This window comes from Barbatula barbatula, assembly GCF_947034865.1.
Source record: "Barbatula barbatula genome assembly, chromosome: 6".
NCBI lineage: Eukaryota > Metazoa > Chordata > Actinopteri > Cypriniformes > Nemacheilidae > Barbatula > Barbatula barbatula.
This window is the reverse complement of record NC_136765.1, coordinates 15,368,423-15,389,711: the sequence shown is the minus strand read 5'-3', so window position 1 is coordinate 15,389,711 and position 21,289 is coordinate 15,368,423. Positions and strand designations below refer to the sequence as shown.

General features: G+C 37.7%; 1 protein-coding gene across 1 annotated transcript in view; it reads left to right on the top strand.

The window, feature by feature from the left end:
* The first annotated feature begins 8,419 nt into the window (after window positions 1-8,419).
* Window positions 8,420-21,289, top strand: part of spata17 (spermatogenesis associated 17) — a 29,476-nt gene continuing 16,606 nt past the window's right edge. Inside the window, exons 1-7 of the mRNA XM_079457955.1 lie at window positions 8,420-8,550; window positions 8,768-8,857; window positions 10,778-10,859; window positions 11,981-12,031; window positions 13,701-13,804; window positions 17,375-17,498; window positions 19,987-20,163. Coding sequence (XP_079314081.1) covers window positions 8,483-8,550; window positions 8,768-8,857; window positions 10,778-10,859; window positions 11,981-12,031; window positions 13,701-13,804; window positions 17,375-17,498; window positions 19,987-20,163 — 696 coding nt within the window. The 5' untranslated portion in view covers window positions 8,420-8,482. The remainder of the gene's footprint in view (window positions 8,551-8,767; window positions 8,858-10,777; window positions 10,860-11,980; window positions 12,032-13,700; window positions 13,805-17,374; window positions 17,499-19,986; window positions 20,164-21,289) is intronic.

Sequence of the window (21,289 nt, the reverse complement as noted above, 5' to 3'; positions counted from 1 at the left end):
CCTGTTTAGCCCATTGCTCTGTTGTAGTTCACTGTGAGGAGTGTTCATAAATGCTACGCACATTTAAAGCAGAAAATGTCTAAAACAAATATTTAAAATGTATGTACACTAACCCTCTCTCTTTCTCTCAACAGGTAGTGGTCTAGCTTATGTTGACAAGTAACTTTGTATTAGCACCTATTGTATTATTGCTCCTGTGTGAGATATCGCTATTGCTCCCTGAACTCTTTGTATGTCGCTTTGGATAAAAGCATCTGCTAAATGACAATTTCAATGAAATGTTAATGTAAATGTAAATCTGAATTGCTAAATCTAAACAACAAAATTGCTAATAAATGAAATAGTTCGTAGTATAAACAATGAATTATTTATAAGATAGTATGTACTGTAAAGGTGCTCAAAGATGCTTAAAGGGATAGTTTATAAAAAAAAATGCCGTCTTCATTTACTCACTCTCAAGTTTTTCCAGAACTGTATAAATGTTGTTGTTCTGCTGAACACAAAAAAGTAAACTTGGAAGAATGTTTGTGACCAAACAGTTCTGTGACATTATTGACTACTATATTGTAGGAAACAACTACAATAGTTCCTCAGAACTGTTTAGTGTCCCAAATTCATTAAGATATCATCTTTTGTGACATACATAAAGAAATGTGTGAAGGTATATAACAACTGGAGGATGAGTAAATGACGACAGAATTTTAATTTTTGGGTGAACTATTCGTTTAAATGTACACTGCGTTATACATTTTCAATTAACCTGTATGTTTGTCCAGTATTTCAACAATAATACGTTTTATTTTTAAAATCACAAGCTGCATTATAAATCATTGATCATTGTAAATACAATACATAAAAAAAATTAAAGGTCATCATAGTGCCGTTGTGACCATAATACAAACCAAATAAGCCGATGGTTTTTAGTTTAGGCGCTTCGTGTCACACACACATACACAAACAACATTCATTCCTGGTTATAAGAGACTTCTTTGAGTTAAGTGCGAAGGTAGTAAACATCTTGTTAAAGTGCTTTTAGCCACAACTCTCTGCCATCGAAGCTAAATTACATTGAGCAGAGCAATGTGAGGAACGGCCTCACGCTTACCCAATGTACATGAGCATGCGCCAAAACCCACTGCAAATGGATCTATGTCTCCTCCTTGCTATCGATAACAGTTTATATCACAGCAGACAGCTCGTGTCTCTTTATCTACAATTTCTCTCTCACACTCCACATGCAGTGCATTGCTTAGTCAGTTTCAGAATCAACCCCATATCATTAAATTCCAGAAAATAGATTTTTTATGTTTAGCTGCATAACTGGATAAAGAAAACTATATTATATTGTATAATATAATAAATACCATACACCTTGATCTACAGTATATTAATCAATACAACGCAGAAAGGCTGGAAATATACTTATAAAACATACTGTATAGTATGTTTTATACTAACCGACGCTCTTGATAATGAAATGCAGCTATTACAGTATATGCATTATTCACAAGTCATTAGCGATGTTTATGTATCATTTATGAGCAAGTCATAAGTCATGTGAAACAGCCATTAAGACGTATTAGTACTTTTTTATATCACAGCTTGTGTAAAGGTCCAATGTGCATCTATTGACAGGAATGCAATATAATATACATAACTATGTCTTCAGTGGTGTATAAAGACCTTACATAAAGAAGAGTTATTTTTTATTACCTTAGAACGAGCTATTTCGAAAAACACCTTGGGTCTCCTTACATGGGATTTGTATCCCTATGTGGACAAACTGCTCTACAGAGCGCATTTCCCACTAAAGTTAGCTCCTCTGGCGAAGAAGCGAAAACATGATGGCGTGGTGGCCGTGTCAGCCACCGAAGTGTTTCGAAATGGAGGGGGAATGGTGGAGTGAGCCGTTGATTTCAATTCGAAACCTCACCACTAGATGCCGCTAAATTTAATACACTGGACTTTTAAGTGCTTACGGTTTATACAGTATATCAAAAGCAAAAACATATTACAGTTCATATGATACAGATGAAATCATACACTCAAAGATCTGGAATCCATTTCAAATTAGACCAATGAAGTGACAATATTTACTGCAAGTCTGCGCCATAAAGATTCATTTGGTGATATATGTAAGTTGAACGTTGGACTGACAGAAGGGGCCTCCAGGCAGTCGCACAAGGGTCAATGTGGCCCTCTCTGCTTTAGTGGGGCCAGACAGAAGAACTATGCACTTAATCACACCCAGAAGACTGGTCATTATTGCAGTCAGTCAGGGTGAATTACCATATCAAAGTCTGACAGACAAGAGGACAGAATGATTGACGTGTAATGATGACAGTTACCGTCGAAGGGAGAGGACGGTCCTATCACGCAAAACGCCAAAAGAGCAGAGAGAATAAAAAACTGTTATGTTATAGAGAAAAAGAGGAATGGGCTATAAATCCGTTTTCAGAGCGTTGCAGTTTGTCCAATTGCAGAGGGGCATTCAAATACTGTATACGGCGGTAAAACCCGGCAGTTAACATTTTTTTTATTAAACTTAAAAACAAAGTATAAATATTTAACATTTTGCATTTCTTTCATCTTATAATCAACATTAATTAATGGGCTAATTGATAAATGAGGGGTTTTCCTAGACAGTTCTTAAAACTGCAGTAAACTACGTTGTTGTTATTTTCTATGTAATGCAAGAGCCAGTAATTAAAGTCTTGAAGGGGAAAAACATCTGCTTCCATCCCATATAATTAGCATAATTAATTAACATTAATCAATCCAAACAAATTATTTTTTAACACCTAGAATAAATCACAAAGCCCGGTTTCTTTCGACTGACCCTGTCGGCGTAGAATGGGTAATTGATCAAGAGTAAATTGGACAATGTGCAGCAATGAGGCGTATTGTATCCTCGTCTTTGAAGCACACCCAAATCATTAGTCTGAGAGCACAGATGGATTGAGGACTCTCTCTTTGTGAAATAAAATCTTGGCATGAGAAGGAAACTTCTAAAGTCTTGGCTGAACATTGAGCGGATAAACAGCAGCAATAAAAAGGAAGCGTTTCAAATCGCACAGCTGTCCTCAAACTCTTTACACGACAGGCCACAACGAGCCAATCAATTCATAGCCTCAGGTAACAGGGAATGGCGTAAATTATTTCTTAACATGCTGAATGCACTTAGTAGGCCTGAACTTCAGTGTCTCTCTAACCCGGCATTGTTAACAAAAAAAATCAGACAGCCATGCCCACGATAACATGTGCACGCACACACAGGCCTATAAAAACTGGTTTCAAACATGTCTAGAACGGTTTATGAAAAGGCAAAAAGAGGGCCCGGGGGAATACCTCCCGTACACGGCAGCGGTATATTGCTGTCAGGTTCACTGTAGGATGGGTTAATCAAAAACTCAAGGGGAAAGGTGCTATCTTCACCGCACACTGCCATCTTTATCGATTCTATTTACAGCACCTCACCAGGATTGCACTGCTTTAACTATTCAATTGGTTCCAAATAGATTTTTCCATTTTATGCAGGAGCGACGGGGAAAACATTAGACCAGAACAAACGTGATAGAAATGTATCACAAAAACAGACGAACAAACATTGTGGAAGATTTATGGCTGGGATTTTAATAAATCCGCGGGAGATGAATTGATTTTGGTTAGGGGTGTAAGCAACAATTTATTGGGTGGGAAAATGCATCATTTTCCAATTGTTATCAAGCTACAGTAAAACTGATTTGTGTCCTATTGCATTTTATGGATAAAAGGAGGAGGAACCTTTACATGATTTAGATTAAATGTATTAATCAAAACCACCCAGTGTGAACAATATATCTACAACTTGAGAAGATTTCTGACATTTAATTCTGTCGCAACATTTTGGCTCTGCACCTCTTCCTTCAAATTCGATGGCCGCCACAGCTGAGGGAACGCTCTGTTTTAATTTTATGAGGCTTAAAGTAGCTTTTAACCAGCCAAGCGGCAAATAACATAGGATTAGAAATATTTAGTGTTTTTCCGACTCCTTAACAGGGATAATCCTTTTGAAACAAGTCTGACCTTTGCAGCTTAATAACTTGGCAGTAGTTAACTCTTTAAATGATAGCTGGGTAATTTAAAGAATGATTCTGTAGCAGTAATGATTGGGAGAGAAATCAGGAGAGAGAGAGCGAGAAGGAGAGATACTGAGCGAGTTCAGACGGAGGTCTGCGGTTAAAGAAAGTGTCATTCAAATTATTTTTAATATGTCAAATAATAGGCACACAATAATAAACAACAAACATATCCATAAACCCGATACAGGCAACTGTTCACTACTGATGCAAACACCACAGTAGAAAAAAACTTCACGATATTAATCCATATATTCTGCAATGTATTTAAACAATAAAAGACGATAAGAGCCGATATTCTAAATGACTTCATAAGCTTTTTACTGACCACTATGCTTAAAACCGACCAGAGCAAACAATATGAGTTAAAATGATAGACCCAAAAATGAAAAGGGCGAGTAAACGATGACCGAATTTTGTCATTACAAACCTGTATGACTTTCTTCTGCAAAACACAAAAGAAGCTATTTTGAAGAAAGTCGGTAGAAGCGGCACGCATTCATTTCTGCAGACACAAAAAACTAAGTAAATGGGTGAAAGGTAACAACATTCTTCAAAATATATTTTAATATTTTTTGTGTCCTGTGGAAGAAAGAAAGTCATACAGGCAATGAAAGAGTGTGAGTAAATGGTGACAGAATTTTCATTATTGGGTGAACTATCCCTTTATGTCTATAATAATGATAAAATGCCCACAAAGGTCTCTCTGAACAGAAATCCATTTTGTTGCAAAAGCACCTGCTTTTAGCCACTTACCCTCCTGATTTGATAGTGAAAGCGGAGAACTTTTCGGTGTCAAATAGTGTTTTAAGCCCACAACTTAATAAAGTTCCATGTCATCAGGCCCATGAAAACTAATCTTTCAGTAGTAATAGCTCTATAAAAGTGGACAGAGCTATTGAAATGGAGGCAAGTAAATAGGCAACAAATCCTTTGCCTGGCTCAGGTGGGCAATGAAGCAAACAGAAAGGTAGAAATGGGATCGGGCCCTGGATGGAGCCCATTGGATCATGACTAAAATAGGCCAGAGTTCATAGGTCAAGGTCTTTACGGGAGCTGCTCTTCCCCCTCCCAATGCTCTCTCTCATCTACAAGATGGATAGCTTTGTACATTCGGTTTACTTACACCGAGTTCAATTCCCAGCGATTAAAAACTCTGTCAAAGCCTGTAACAAACAATTATTGTTACTCAATTTTCTTTTGTCAATTTTCAATAGTTTGTTTTATAGACAATCATTATCAGCCTACAATCATTAATCTGAAATGATCAAAATAATAATTGAAAATAATTTTCAATTCTGCTTGTGATTCATTTAACATGTAAACTTATATATTGTAATCCTTAAGTACACAATGGAAAGGTCTCTCACCAGTTTTTATATCAGTGTTAACCTGCTCCCATATGATGCAAGTGTATCTTTCAATGGAAATAATGAAAACCAAAGTCATAACCAAAGTCATCACCTTTGATTACCGATCACACCAGACAACCGTGTTCGAATAAACGTTTTAATCATCTAAAAGATGCTCCCTGCAGGAGGGAAATGTCATTTTCTGTTTTAGTGAGTGTAGACACTCCACAGACAAAAGAAGTGCATGCAAAGAGATTTGTTTGAAAATGATATTCGTGAATCCTTACAACACAGTGACAAGCAAATCCCACAAGACTTGTCGTCTTATTCAATCTCAAACCGCTGTTATTAACAACAGCACAGTAAATATGGCACAGCTCCAGAAATCAAAGTCGGGCTTAATCTAGGCAACGCACAGTGACTTCACATTTGACAAATGGTTTCAAGTCCTACATTGTTCCTACATCTCGCAGAGTAAAAGTAAACACTTCAGAAATACGACTGTAACGCTGCGAGGATTTGATTGGGTTGTTTCATGGCCTCTAGACGATACCTACGACAACAACACAACAGCCGCAACATAAAAACAGTCAGACTCGATGGAGAAATGAAACGGTAACCGACAGATGAATAGTGAAATGATAAAAAGCAAGTTTGCGCTTACTGTGGACGTCCACAAAGAGAGAGATAACAGAAAACAACATAGCTTGATTTATTCTCTCTTCGGCTCTCTTCAAAATTGGATGGCGAGCACCCCCCTTTCCATTAACTACACTCCATATGATTTTGGCGAATAAAACTGTGCAGAAGCATCTGTGCACCTGATACTACGGCAGAGAAAATGCGAACGCAAATGATATGTTTTATTATGTGCCTCCATCAAATAGGCCCTTGCATCTGCTTCTTTGGCGCGGCATCCACAAACACAGCGCGTTTGTGGAGATGGGAGAGACCTCAATCAAACACGAGCTAAGCCTTTCTTCGGGACATGAAAAAGAGCTCTCCTCTAGCTGATATTATGTTGCCAGAGAGAAAAGAGGAAGATGAAGCGGTAAGAAAGGAAATGCAAAACAGAGGGAGGATGAAAATAACATGAATTACCAGATGATGAATACTAAGCAATTGGACATGCATGCGATATTTGAGGTATAGCTTGCCTGATAATCCCATCATGCGTGCTAGTTTCTATACAGCGTATAATATAAATGTATTTACTGTTTCTGCATTTTTGTATTTATTGTATAGATAGATAAGAGAGAGATTATAAAAATGAATATGACAGACAAAAAAAGCGAGTGTGCCATTCCAGTGGCCGGAGAGAGAAGAGCTATGATGAAACAGCATGCAGGAGTGTGCAGGTGATGTATCCCTGCACACTAGCTGTGGGGCCGGCAGCACTAAATGCCCTTCTGCATGGGGCAGAGGAGCCTCAACTTCATCAAACCCCTCGCAGGATCAGCCCCCTACTTAATGGATTACTGCTGTCTCTGTGGAACCACACTGCAAATAATGATAAAACACCTCTAGATTAAACCATTTTACACAATACTCAATTCATTACCTTTTCCCCAGATAAAAGCCAGCTAATAAAAATATGATTTTCTCTCGCGCCAGAACATTCACACCTTTATCCTTTAAAGGAAACAAAGGCAGCCAGGGATAGGTGACATCATCCAAAAGCAACAAAGGCCTTCACTACAATTACAGTACAGTGGACGCACCATTGTGGGGAAGTGATGGTTTAGTAAAAAATCTACATATTTTTGTATTTATTCATTTATTTCAAATAGCTACTGTCTATATAGTAAACTTGAGATGTATTTCCATACAGACCACAAAAAACGCCCGGACTCTTGATACCTTTGGCAATGACAACAATATACAAGTTACTCACATAATCCGCAAGGTGTGATCTCTAGAACTGAAGTCGTTGTAAAGAATGCAGTTGTGGTGTGATGCGGGGCAAAACTGGGTCACCTGGCTGCATGTAAACATGTGGGCTCTCAACAGCTCTCTCCAGGTGACACCTCATCACCGTGCTGCTAGAATGATGGCTTACACCCGTCTGGCTTGTCAAAACACTGTTTCGCAGGCAATTACCACGGTGGCCAGCCCACCACCGGGTTCGGATGGATGGGCGACACAGCCAAAGGGTCACTCCTCTGCCCATATTTCTAGCGCTTTGCTCTGGTGCAGCGGGACAGCAAATTGGCTGCAGTCTGTCAGTGGTTATCTGTATTGCTGAGATCTTGTACGGTAGGACGCCTTGTATTGTATCTGCCGCTACCACGTCCACAAAGAATGTCTGAAAACACATGAGAAATTCATCTTAAATATTTGATATTTTCAGGATACATTTGAAACAGCCGTTAAAAGTAGTTCTTGTAGCTATATGTTTTGAGGCTTATAGTTTTAAAACAGCAACCAATCAAGAATGCATGTAAAGAATTAGACATTTGAGGAAGGTTTGTTTGAAAACAACAATAACAAAAGAACCTGTTACTGAAGTACAATAGTAGGCTGCACTAAAATATAAATAACTAAATATTCAAAGCCTGTGCAAGTGCAATAAGAGGAAAAAAACTATATTTGCAAAATGTAAACAATATTAAATTCTTGGAATGTATATTGGAGATGTATACATATGCATTCAGTTGGTCGTGATGGATTTTTTTCACAAAACAAATTACAATTTCGTTGGATGTCGTACTAATGCGCTATAGCCTACTTGCAAAAGTTGGTCCATGGCAAAAATAAAAAAGATTAGGTAGAGAAATAACTCAAATCGAACTGTGAAGTATTAACAAATGCGGATTATAGACAAGATTCTTGTTTGCGACTTTCAGACAGATACATACAGCTGTTTGACGTCCTTTAAACTCATGCGCGTTCAGCGTCCACGTTGCCATCGTGTTTCCGTTAAAGGTTTGCAGGCACGTGCCTGCGCCTGCGTCACCCCCGATGTGCTGATGGTCTCTTCCGTCGCCATGGACACACTCAAACTCAAAAAACATGGCGACGCTTAAGAAACTTTACGGTCAGCTTGAGAACATTAAAGAGCAATATTTCATAAGAAACAGGTAACCAGATACAAAGTTTGTATTATACATAGCAGCTTTTTAAATGCGTTACAGCTATAAACATTAGTTTTATATAATAAATGGAATGTCAAAAGGTTTCCGTTAGTACTGTATGCTAGCATTCTTCACGCAAATTCTTCACGTATTTAAAAGGTTTGGGGGATAAGACAAATACATTAAACGGTTTAATATTTAAGTAAAGCTTTTGATTTAACAGGATTGCTGAGGAGAACAGAAAGAGAGATAATCAGTCTGCTGTTAAAATTCAGAGCTGGTTTAGAGGTTGCCAGGTGAGAGCATACCTCAGGTAAGACCATATTAGCGCGATATGCGTTAACTTAAATGTCATGCTTTAGTAAGAAGAAACCTGTCAGGGAGCTGTTTTTATACACTGCTATGTAACTATGTAAACATTACAAACGTGCTTGTGAGAACAGGTATATAAGTGTACATTCTCGACATATACTGTACCATAATGTGGCTCCTGAACCCTCAACCTTCTGCATTTGTTCTGTATGAATCGGCCCGTGCACAGGGCACTAAAGTGTGTAACCTCAGCATATTTCTGTGCATTGAGCAGACAAACTCCCAGACAGGAGGTTCATTTAGATTACTTTAGTTAATTGATCAATGTGTTAAGTGGCTAATTAGGAACAATCTAAGGCTTCTTGAGTGCAGCTCCAGGGTTGCCGCCGCCCCGTACGCATTGATTATTTTGAGTTATAAATGGCCTTTTGGAAATGAATGGCCATGTTAAGTTCAGAGTTGCCATAGACATGCATTTAGAGGGGGTTAATGATGAATGCAAATGTGCAGTTCTCTACAAAAAGGACCCCACAGCAGTGGCGGCCGGCCAATAGAGGGCGCTAGGGCGCCGCCCCCCTTAAGCCACAAAAAAAAAATTTAAAACAATTAAAACAAAAATAGTAATAATAATGAGAAAAACATCAGTATGTCAATATTTGTGTGTTTTAAATATGGAATGCACCCAGTAATACATGTAAAATATGATACAAAATCATATTTGCAACCTTTCCTCTGCCTGTCTGACCGCTTCATCAGCTCTGGGGCGATAGAGAAAGCGCCCCAAGGAGGCGGGTCTATGTAGCAGTTAAGCCAATTGCTAATTTAAGATATGAATGTATGACATAAAATTTAGCCAATCAGCGTTCTTAAATAGAATCCAAGAAGGGCGATCATTTTATCGCCCCAAGCCCTGATAAAATAAGGACTGGGCTCTAGGGGCGCCATTTTTACTAAACGACAATGGCGAGCGCGGACGTTACTCCTCCAAGACCCAACCCTAACTCGGTGAAATCTCTCCTCCAAGATCCGTTTGAGAGGAGAACTTTGTCGGAGAAAGTTCGGGTGAAAGAGCTGGGCCCAGATCAACCTGACCTCTCAATCAAACAGCAGGCTAGCGAAAAAGGGAAGCAGTATATGCGCGGCTTCTCCCGTAGCTTCACACACACACACACACACGTTTCTTTGTATATAGTTGACCTTAGCATAAAAATCATTCAGTTATATATGGTACTCTAAAAAATGTTAATAGTGTGTTTGCTAATATTACTGTATATATGTTTTGTATCAATTAATTGTTGCAGTTCTGGAGCACATTAACAATTAGTTACATTTAGTTTGATCATAAAATACTTTATGCTATTCTTCCAGTCAAAGGTTTGAGTTCAGCCACTTGATATCCATTTCTATATTATACATCCTTTATACAGTGTAAGAATTCCTATAAACTTTATAATAATTTAATGTTATTGTCCACTTTCCACTCTGTTCTGACAGCATGCATATTGTGTTGCCTATTTACCAATGGCACCAACAGCCTTTCCAAAAGATGTTACTTATATGTAGAAATAGTCAATTGTTTACAAGTTCAGTTTAAATGCAAATAAAAGGCTTGTGTTTGTGCATCATGATGTTTATGTTTTTGTGTACGAATGCCTCAACTTTTTAATATTGGCATTAAATAATTACTGACTATTTCACTGAGCACTGCTGTTCTGCAGTTTGTGTTAAATTTTATTGCGATGGTTACGGAAACAAAAAAGTATGGCACAGCCCCACCGAGAATATTTTTCACCAGCCGCCACTGCCCCACAGGCAGGCTGAGGGGAAAAGGGTGGTCCTTGAAAGGATTTATTTTATGTTGTCAAGTTTAACATCTTTAAGAAATTGCACCTTGGCGAGTGTTGTTTTAAATATTTTTCAGTCATCTGCATAAAAATGCTACAGTAATACAGAGAATATGGAGAGGTTTTATCGCAAGGAAGCTGTTCAGACAACGAGTAAAGGTAAGTTGCGGAGACATGTGATATTGATGGTGTTACGAATATCCTCATCAACATTAAGCGGTTAACAGGCATGCCGTGACTTACATTTATCTGACATAAGTTTGTAATATGACAAATCATATTGATTTTCGATGAAAGGCTTTTATCTCACCCATGTTTTACAGGGGTCAACAACTTTGCGTCTGTCTTCCTAAAACGTCATGTAATTGATTACATTACACCTATAGTAACAAGAATATACTGTATGTTCTTGTATGACCTGCATTAGCCAGCGTAATATTTTATACCCTCCTGAAATGTAAATAGTTTTCTATTATATACAATACTTTGAAGTAAATTAGAAGTTACAGTAAACACGGTTTCATTGGACGGTTTCAACTTTTGGTCTGTGTTTTTTTATAACATAGTAATTTATTTTATATTTCATTTATATCAATATTAGTTTATATTAATATTTTACTCTATAATAATTGTATTCCTTTTAATTAAACCACTCCACAGTTAAAGATTCTTACCGGAAGTTAAGCTTGGCAAAAATAAAGTTTGTTGTCGATATTTAATATAAAATATGAAATGTAAATGACTGACAGAAATTCAGATTTGAAAAAAGTAACTATTTACAGGGAATGATAAATAATGACCAGCCTTGAGATCTCTATATTGAAGACCATCTCGCAAAATAAATTTTTTTTCATCTGTTTTTTTATTTATGTCTTTCCTTTCCCATGAGGTAGATCATCATTTTAAACTTTATTTTTGATGTTGTCCCCTGTGTGTAAATCATAGCCTTGAGTGTTGTGAATATTTTCCACCATAGTCGGTACATTCTCAATTCTATCGATTATCAAACTCAGCGAAGAGCATTTTACCATCATACATCTCCATTACTTACCGCCGTGACTTCCATAGATTTTCCCAGCCGTGTCTGCATTACATATTAAAAACAGGCGCTTCCTTTCAATACAAAGTATGACTTGCCACTCCACCCTGTTATCTACTGCTGTGTCTTTGTGACTTTTATGTATTATGTATAAAGAGGGTTTATTCCTCACATGTTGAAAAAACATCAGGGACCCCAATCGCAGTGCTTGTAGCGTAATGCTATCTCCCTCTCTTCACAGGCAGCATATTTTATCATGAAGATACATTTCTACAATAAGATGGCTGTCAAGGTAAATATGTCTCTTGCTATTTAGTGCGTGAAAAGTCAGTGGGTCACACATTTGATTTGGATCAAATCTTTGAACAGATTTAACTGGTGCTTGATAACTACATCAAAATGTAAAGTGACAGTAGGGCCTACAGTAATATTTTTTATGCTTAAATAATTACGTGTACATTTTTCCTATATAAAAAAATCATTTAAAAATGTAAATAAATTTCACTGTTTTATGGACGTAAATCAATTAAAAACTCATACATGCATGAAAACTAAAGTAATGCATAAATAAGCAAAATTTTGCTGCAGTGTTTTTTTGCTTCAGGTCTACATCTGTTAAAAAAGTTAGCCCTATCTGTTCAACACACGGTATTTCACAGCCTGTAAATCAAACTGGTTTATATTTGACTGATACATTGGCACTTTTATAGACGTATTGGTATGCATTAAAACTTAAGTTTTACAATTGCTCACCTCCCTGAGGTGAAACTTTTAAAGAATTTTACAAGACTTACAAAATTTCATTGCTTATTGAAAAATGTTGCATTTCTATGAAGGATCACATATTTCTACTGTGATCTTTGGACATCACAAGAAACGTGAACCAAGGAAGTGATTTATACGCATATCTTCTACGTTAAATCGAGGGTCCACCCGGGATTCCTCATTCAGTTCTGTTATGCGAGTATAATTTGAAAAATGAAGCCTGACCTCTTCTCAGAGGTCACAGAATATGAGACTAAAGGTCCCGTCAGCACTTATACACAAACAGAAGCTGGTTAACAGGACAGACAGCTTTTATAGGCCTTGTAAAAGATAGAGTGTTATGTCCGGGAAGCACCAGCAATGTAAAAATCTGCAGAAAAAACATAAAGCTTGACTGTGAAAACAAACAGTTATTGAAGTATCAGTAACAGTTTGGGTGTGTTGGATGGATGACATGGACGGTCAGTTGTCCTTTTGGGTTTGGAAAGCTATATGGGAAAGTTGGCATGATTCATGATAGAAGTATTGATTTGAGCAATATTTCAAGATCACTACTAGTAGATATTGAAATGAAAAAAGCACAAAAACGGTGATTGAATCACTCTTTTTAGTCATTTATTTTCCTGTGATGTGTTTATCATGCACTTTACCAGAGGCCACAGTGCAGGCTTTTAATAGAAATCAGTGTTTACAAGGGAGGCCCGATTTGTATTAGATCTAATTGAGCAATATGCATCATTGATTTTACTAGTCTAAGAGGTCACGAAGAACTCAGAATCCAAGCCTGCAATTACTTTATATAAAATTATCTATTGACTACTGATCAATGGCAATTGTTCTTTTGTTTTGTTTTTGCCTTATTTTTTTAACTGGCTATTGTTTTAAGTGCCTAATAGGTCTGAAGGACATGTGTCCTCATTGTTTTGGGCCCTCAGTGGTGTTGTCATAGTGACACTAACTAGCACTCTCATTCCTCATGTAGTGACAATGAGTGCCACCCTTAAAGTGACAGTGACTGAAAGGACATCTCTAATTGGCTCTGCCTTTGATGTGACTTGTAAACTTAACTTCCAAATACTTTTTCGGATTGCATGAATACCATTTTTTTCAGTGGAAGTGTGAAATAGTAAAAGGTTTTTATTTTTGTTATGGAAGGTAGAAATGCATCAGATAATCTAAACTCACCCTTTTTACAGATACAGAAGAGATGGCGGGGCTATTACATTAGAAAGTATGTACACAACTTTTACGCCCGCAAGATCTATTTACAAGCCCTGACCAGGAAGAATAATCAAATCAGGTGAGAATATGTGTAAGATATGTTTTTCTTTTATTCATTTAGCTGATGTTTAACTTACTAATAAGGAGACATCAATACATTTATATTGTTTACTGCCTGCTTCAAACAAACACTTGCAGACTTTATTAACTTTGTCTTTGTAAGAATGTTTGTCTAAGGAATGCCCTGCATTTAACAGCATGTTCAAGACATATATTAGTGGCATATTATTCATAAACTGCCTCTGGTTACTTGAGAATGAATACCTTTATGAAATCCAAAATGAGCCTCTGATTTGTGCACCCCTGAACATCTCTAAAAAAAATCCTGCTTCTGGGCACAAGCAAGATACATAGTCTTTTACTTTTGACAAAAACGTAGTCACTTTTATTAATGTGACCAATATATTTTGTTGGAAAATATCTTCAGGGTCTAGCCAAAATTAAATGTAAATCTGTTAAGTGCTCCTTGGATCGCTGACTCTCAACAACACCCTCCCCCCTTACATCCAGTCTTATTTAAAGTCGGAATGTTACTTTTTAATAGGGTTTCTCACATGTGAGTCATTGCAATGCTCAAAAAAAACCTTTAAACCACTGTGTACTACAGGATGTCTTGCAGAAGTTGAAACTGGTATTTTTCTGCTTTTTTGAATGGTTGGTAGTGAAGTTTTTCCCTATAGCCAATGCAGATGGCACAGTCACAGAGTGGGTTATCACATAAATAATGACAAATATATTTATATCATAACGTATGAATATACATTTAGATCAAACTTGATATTGGGAAGACCCAGGCTAGTTGTCACAATTTTTATTTCAGTGAATATGTCCTGAGTGGATTGAAGTAATTTCAGTCACATTTGACATTTTTATGCATTTGGCAGACGCTTTTATCCAAAGTGACTAACAGTGCATGATACTTTACATTTGTATATGAAGGCAAGTAAAAAAAAGTAAAGAATTTTACTTTGATTGGTGTTCAGTGTCTTATAAACAAACAATGTCTTCTGATCTGTTTGTTCGTCATGTCTCTCCTCTTCTTCTCAGTAGATGCTATCTGGTAGCGCATTAATGACTTGTTTGTGTAACGCTTCTGAGGTCGCGGTCAATCAGTCAAAGATTGAAGTAAAAGATGTAAAGTAAAAGATCACCATGCCGATTCTGACAATCTGTTCCACGTTGGGCTCAGGATCACCCAATGACTGATTAGTCACCCCTCGAAGGTCTCTGCGCCAGGATTTTAATCCGTACAGCACCGGTGCCTGAATAAATTATTCGAATTTTCCTAATGGTCCCATTTAGCACAGGCCGACCAGACCGGCATGCCAATGATGGGAGGCCAGAGACAGCCTGAGTCAGGGCAGCCCCTCTCTCATCCTCTCCCTGCCAACGATGAAGGATCCTCCCTCACGCAAAGTGTCCATGTCGTTTCATTAGCTCTAGCCTGACGACAAGGCCCGCTATGTTCCAATGTCCATCTTCATTCAACTATCCTTCTTTGCATGCCTTAATGAAGTCAAGACCCGGGTTCGCCGCAGCAATTCCACTGCAAGAATTTGTGCAATGTAACAATTTATCACTTGTCAGGAAGACACTTAAAGTTCCGGCACTTAATAAGGGCTTCCTCTGGGCTTGAGTAATTAGAACCAAGCGGCTTGCATATTTACTAAATGTGGGTTGTCATTGCCACCATGGCCTATTGCCTGCATGAATTATTTCTCTATCTGTAATAAACAGCTGGGTAATTATTACTGCCATAATCAGATAAATTTCTCTCTGTAATGTTTGAGCGTGGCAAATCTTTAACTCTTTGGAAGAAGAGAGGGAATTTATGGACTCCCATCGCTTAGGCTACTGTTTCCTTCTCTCGTGTCCCTTTCAAGGACATCTGTGAAACTCACTTCTTAACTGCAGGCCTTATTTAAAAAAAAATGTCATTATAAACATTTCATAATATTTAGGGCAGGTCCTTTATCAAAGCGAGACTCAAATACACGGGGCACGGTATGCATATGCTTAATCACACAAATGACTGCATTCATTAAAAAGAATATACCAAATCCTGTTTTATGGGAAAATTGATCTTGTTGTTTTAGTTTTTTCTTTTAACCTTAAAAGCATTTAGCGTCTTTGTAATTAATAAGCTTTTGCTTCTTTAAAACTGCTTTTTCAAGAAAAACAACTGGTAGTTGGTGGGCTTTGCTGCTCTGTTAAGTAATTTGTTATTTTTCCCTTACTTTTTAACTGAAGTTGTTTTTGCAACTTGACAGTTTTGTTTTATAGATAAAAACTGATATTACAATATAACCAATGACAAAAAGCATACTGTTTTACTCCAAAAACAGTTGAAAAGTCTTGCCTGATTTTTATTAACATCAAATATGACACTGAATAACATTTAATGTGAATAACATTAAATAACATATAATAAATTGCATGTTAAAACAAACTTCTTAAATAAACAAAAAGTTACCATTTAAACAAAAGAATGACATCAATTGCAATCATCACGTATAATCAATCTATGTCTTTTTGACGTTGCATTATTTAGAACACTGTCTGTTGATGGCTACGTATGGGTGATTTTCACCTGGTGAGTTCTACAGTAAGTGGATGCAATTCAGTGGGCGCAAGGCACTTATGGCTTTTTGTCGTGTAAGGACGTTACAAAGGTCATCTGAGTTAGCTGCTCCCATGTCTCCCAACCGGCCCATCAGCACTAATGAGGTTTATGTGTTACCCCAGCCTTCTTTTAGACACAGATCGAGATCCCCTTCCATGGTTACAAATCTATTTGGCTTTTGTCCACTACAGTGCAATTAATAATAAGTGGGAGATATAGGTTAGCTAAGGTCAAAAAGAAAGCAAGATGCCAAGTAAAGGAAACCAGGTTTGGTCAGAGTTGAAAATGCAACCTCAGGCCACAATAACAAGACATGCCAAAAGACTATAGACTATGGGCTACTTTGCATATTTGATTATGTTTTGTATTTCTTTCGTGTTGAAAGAGAGATTTGTTTTTTTAAGTAAATAAAGTAAAATAATTGAACAAAGACACTTTCTTCCTGGTGAAATTTATGTTTGTTCAAACAACAATAAAAACAGATTCTAACCAGAAAACAGTAAATCTATAGTTTTTTCACAATTCAGATTCAATTACAGCACCATACCTCGAAACCTAAAACAGCATTTAAGCCTTCATAATATCCATCATATACAAAACAGCTATTCGCCATGTCAGCTACAATAAATGTGGAAGCAGTCGTACTAAGAATGTATTTGTTACATTCAAGTACAGAATAATTGTAATAGCACATGTACATACACACTCAACAACCCATATTACCTTATAAATTATCATTATGTAAAATATGGTCTTGTAAACTTCTGTCCTGAATCAGCAGGGAAAAACACAGACATTCGGAATTAAATTAAGTGTTTCTTTGCAAGTACAGCTGTTCTCTTGAACAATCCGCAAGAGTATTGAACATTGTCTGAAACTGCGAATGTCTTGGGACTGAGACAAGAGTTTACAGCCGTCTGGGTTGAAAAAACTCTGGGTTTATCTGTACTGTTCTTTGCCTCCCAGGAGAGATCTGAAAGAATTTGCAGAGCTCCAGAAAAGAGAGCGAGAACGGATCGCTCTGGAAAAAGAGGAACGGGAGAAAAACGTCCAGGCTCAAAGATTTCACTTCCTCCTAAGCACCAAACAGGTACAAGATGAATCAGTGAGGACATACTGTATATCAGGGTTGTAACACATTTAGAATTATAATAAAAAATAACTAGTTTCCAGATTCATGCATGGTTAATGGGGCGGAAACAAGATGCAAAATTGTCGTTGGAATTTAAAGTAACAAAATCTCAAAATAAAAATATTCCATTAACTTTTATGGGCCATGACTGAAGTATACGTTATTTTCCAGTATATGCTTTAACTTATAGTGAAGTATAAAATTCTGAAGTTTGTCCAACCCTGAGATCTATCCTGTGTACTGTACTGTATACAGTACATGCAGTTGTTTAAGGTCATAGAATTAAAGTTCACTTCAAAATAAGCCTCTGTTGACTTTCCCTAGACTATACTTAAAAGTGAACTACTACTTTAAAATCCCAAAAAAATATTATGGAGTGCAAAGCACTTAAAAACATTCTTATAGCTCTTAACAATACTTTGCTCAACCATTCTTCTCAGACATTTCTTTTGGCTTTAATGTTTTATGATGATTTATATGAAGCGAACATGCCGTTGTTGATTCAAAAACAGTGCGTGGCAAGCAGATATTGCGTTTTGTGCTCTCTCCTTCATTCTTTTATGGCCATCAGGCCTCTTGTGGCCCTCGTCCTGCCCCTGCCACCACAGCTCATGCCCATGTTTCTGCATGTTCACTGGACACGCCAACCACAGCACGGACAGGGCAAGAGGACATCACTGCCAGCTGCCTGCAGTCTAAGGGAGGAAATCAAAAAATAATACACATCAGCTAACAGCTAATGGACAACAGATGTGAGAGACCACATGCTAGTTAAAAGATGCAGATGAGATAGGGAGAGACGGGGGAGTTGAGGCAAGGGGTTTATTTTAATACAAGATTTTTGGTGACTGTGAACATCATGATTTTTGACATATTAATGCCAATAATTTCTTATACAGTATGCGCAAGTGATTAGAAAAAATACAGTTCATTGGTGAAACCGCATAGACGTCACATGTGGGCTATCACAGCCTTATTTACAATGACATTGAACATGGCTCTTTCAATCATACTTCAATCATACTCAATTGTTTTACATTTCATGGTACTTTCAAAAGTATTTGTAAATAGACTGAGATATATTAGATAAATAATAACAATGTTGGGGTTCACAGTATTCCGTAGTTCACAGTGTCTGTAAGGGTTGGAATCCCCTGATATGGCACATATGACCATGCGCATTATTTAGCCCTGATGACGCATCCCAAGAAAGGCCAATCATTTAAACCTCAAACCCAGAATTAAGTGCTTGTCGTTGCAGGAAAGCCTTGAGCCACTTCAGAGTTCTTTTTTCTCGTTTTCTTAGTGTAACTCTCTCCACTCCCCCTCCCTGGTTCGTCTCTCTCTCTCTGTGTCTCTATGCTGGGCAACTTATGTTCCCACAGACTGACCTTGTCTCCAGGAAATGGATGGGTCTCCCATGGTTCATCGTTAACCAGAGAAAATTCCGCTGGACAAAAGTGGCTGTGCTGACATAGATGTAGTTCCTCTGTACGAGGGTCAACATCATTGCTCTTTTCCTGTAAGTCCGAAGCAAGTTGGGAGTTTGCGGTGTACCCCCCACCATGTGACACCCAAAGCTACGCTATCCAAACCCAAGCCCAAATGGGGTGTATTACCTGCAAAAGTTATTAGCATATACAGTTGCAAAGCTTTCACTGCTAATAACCAGATGTGATCGGAGACCAATTATTCCAGCCGTTATTCCGGAGGCCATACCCAGATTCACTGAAGTGCTATGGTAACATCAGACAGCTCGTAGTTAGCTAGCAGACATTTACGCTAGCAAACGTGACTGATGTCAGAGTGATGGATGGGTGTCCATTCGGGGGAGGTGACAAGTATAATTGTTTTGCTGTGGTCCACCGAATAAAGTGGGTTCCTTTCCTGAGAGCTAAATGTGTTTTGGCTGTGGGTTTTGCATGGATACCTGTAATGAGACGTGCAATGAAAAGCGTTACCAGTCAGGTGAGAGGGAAAGTCCATAAATAGCAAATAAGTTATTAAAATATGGTATGGATGTGTTTGGAAGCTTCAATGTGGGGTTTGATGGGAAGGGCAGTCGTTTAGAATAGCGACTTCATGCTAACAGAATTTTTCAGAGGAAGGAGTGGGCAGCTGACAGTGATTCTCAACCAGGGGTCGGGGCTGTATTTTAAATTTTTTTGATGATTTCCCATGTTTTAAGAAACTACTTTTACTTTTAATCAAACTTTGATCCCACATGTATTGTAATGCAGACTTTTTATGTGGAGCATGTAATCTTGGTAGATAAAATAGCCAAAGTTTAATATGTTAATTGTAACTGTTGTTTTAAGAAGAACAAGAAAGGATTGGACATTGATTATGGGGCGGCCTTATTAAGTACTACATTTGTTTTCTTATAGTATGTTCTTTTTTCCAAATTGTTTTTGCTAATCCATGTTTTATATTTTGCTCATTTTAGTGTCCCGGTGTTTACAACTCACCATTTAGGATGGAGCCTGATGAGATGGAGCTGAGACTGAGACAAGTTAAACCACGATCAGCTCCTAAGGAGAGGAAGACTCCTAAAATGACCCCTGCTCTTTTTAACCTGATGCCAAACAGAGAACGTCTTCCACCCATACATCAAAAGCCACAGGTTACCCAATTCCTTTTTAACTTCCCTACATCTTTGCAGGATTTTTTTATAACATACTGTGCAAAGTTTATGTGTTTGTTATAGTGTGGTCAATGTAATGAGGTTATTGGGTCATTTAAAACTTAAATTAAGATGCCTTAGAGTCGCTTAAGTATTTGATCAAATCACATCGTTTGTTGACGTCCCCTTAAAGTCTAGCAATGAAATGGCCCCAAAGAATTGACAGTGTGATGAAAATTAACAAAAGTGATTTTGAGCTCTGATTTAAGCTGGGATTTATTGTCGACGTGAGATCATTTAGAAAAATTTGCCAGTTAAAATTAATAATATCATTAAAAAAGCCTTTCTTCTCATCTGGATACAACAAAGCATTTAGATAGCCAGATAACTGGTGATAAGCACGCCTGTCAACCCAAGCCCCTTTATTCCATGGATCCCATTAAGCAACTCTCAACAAGGGAATACCGCAACATGCAAAGGTTCCCCGATAAAGAATATCTTTAAGTACTTCCAAATCTAGCATGTCATCTTGTCCAGCTGTGAGAGAGATTTGATGATACGTATTTGCCATTTGTGTTATTTACGGTCCGTGACTTTTATGGTAACTGGTTCTTATTATTGGTTTCTATTAATGTAAAACATAAGTGAGCAGAAATGAAGCGTGAGTCGTTTCATTTTATTAGATCCCGAGTTCTTTCTCCCGGCCCGGCTTTTCACTCCAGCTGGGCCCAGTTAGTAGGGATTCATTTAAAAAACTGCCACATCTATCGTGCAATTCGCAATAGATGAAGATGCATTATTTATCTACATTTTGCCCTTACAAAGACCCCAGAATAAGCCCCCCCATTCATACCATCTCTCTATCTCGTCTCTCTCCCAATTATTTTTGGTCTGAGGTGGAGCCCCCCCATGCATCGCTCCCCGTGCGATAAGCATCTGCGAGTGATAGATTGATTATGTGTATTGTTAGGGGAAGTGAGGGGATTGGTCAGTGCCAGGTGCTGATCTGGTCTTGATAGTATCAAGGACAGAGAGTGTTGCGCCGGCATGAATTAAAAACAGCAATGTCTGAAGGTCACATTTAAACTAAAAGCACCAAAACTATTACTTATGCAAGTGTGTTTGC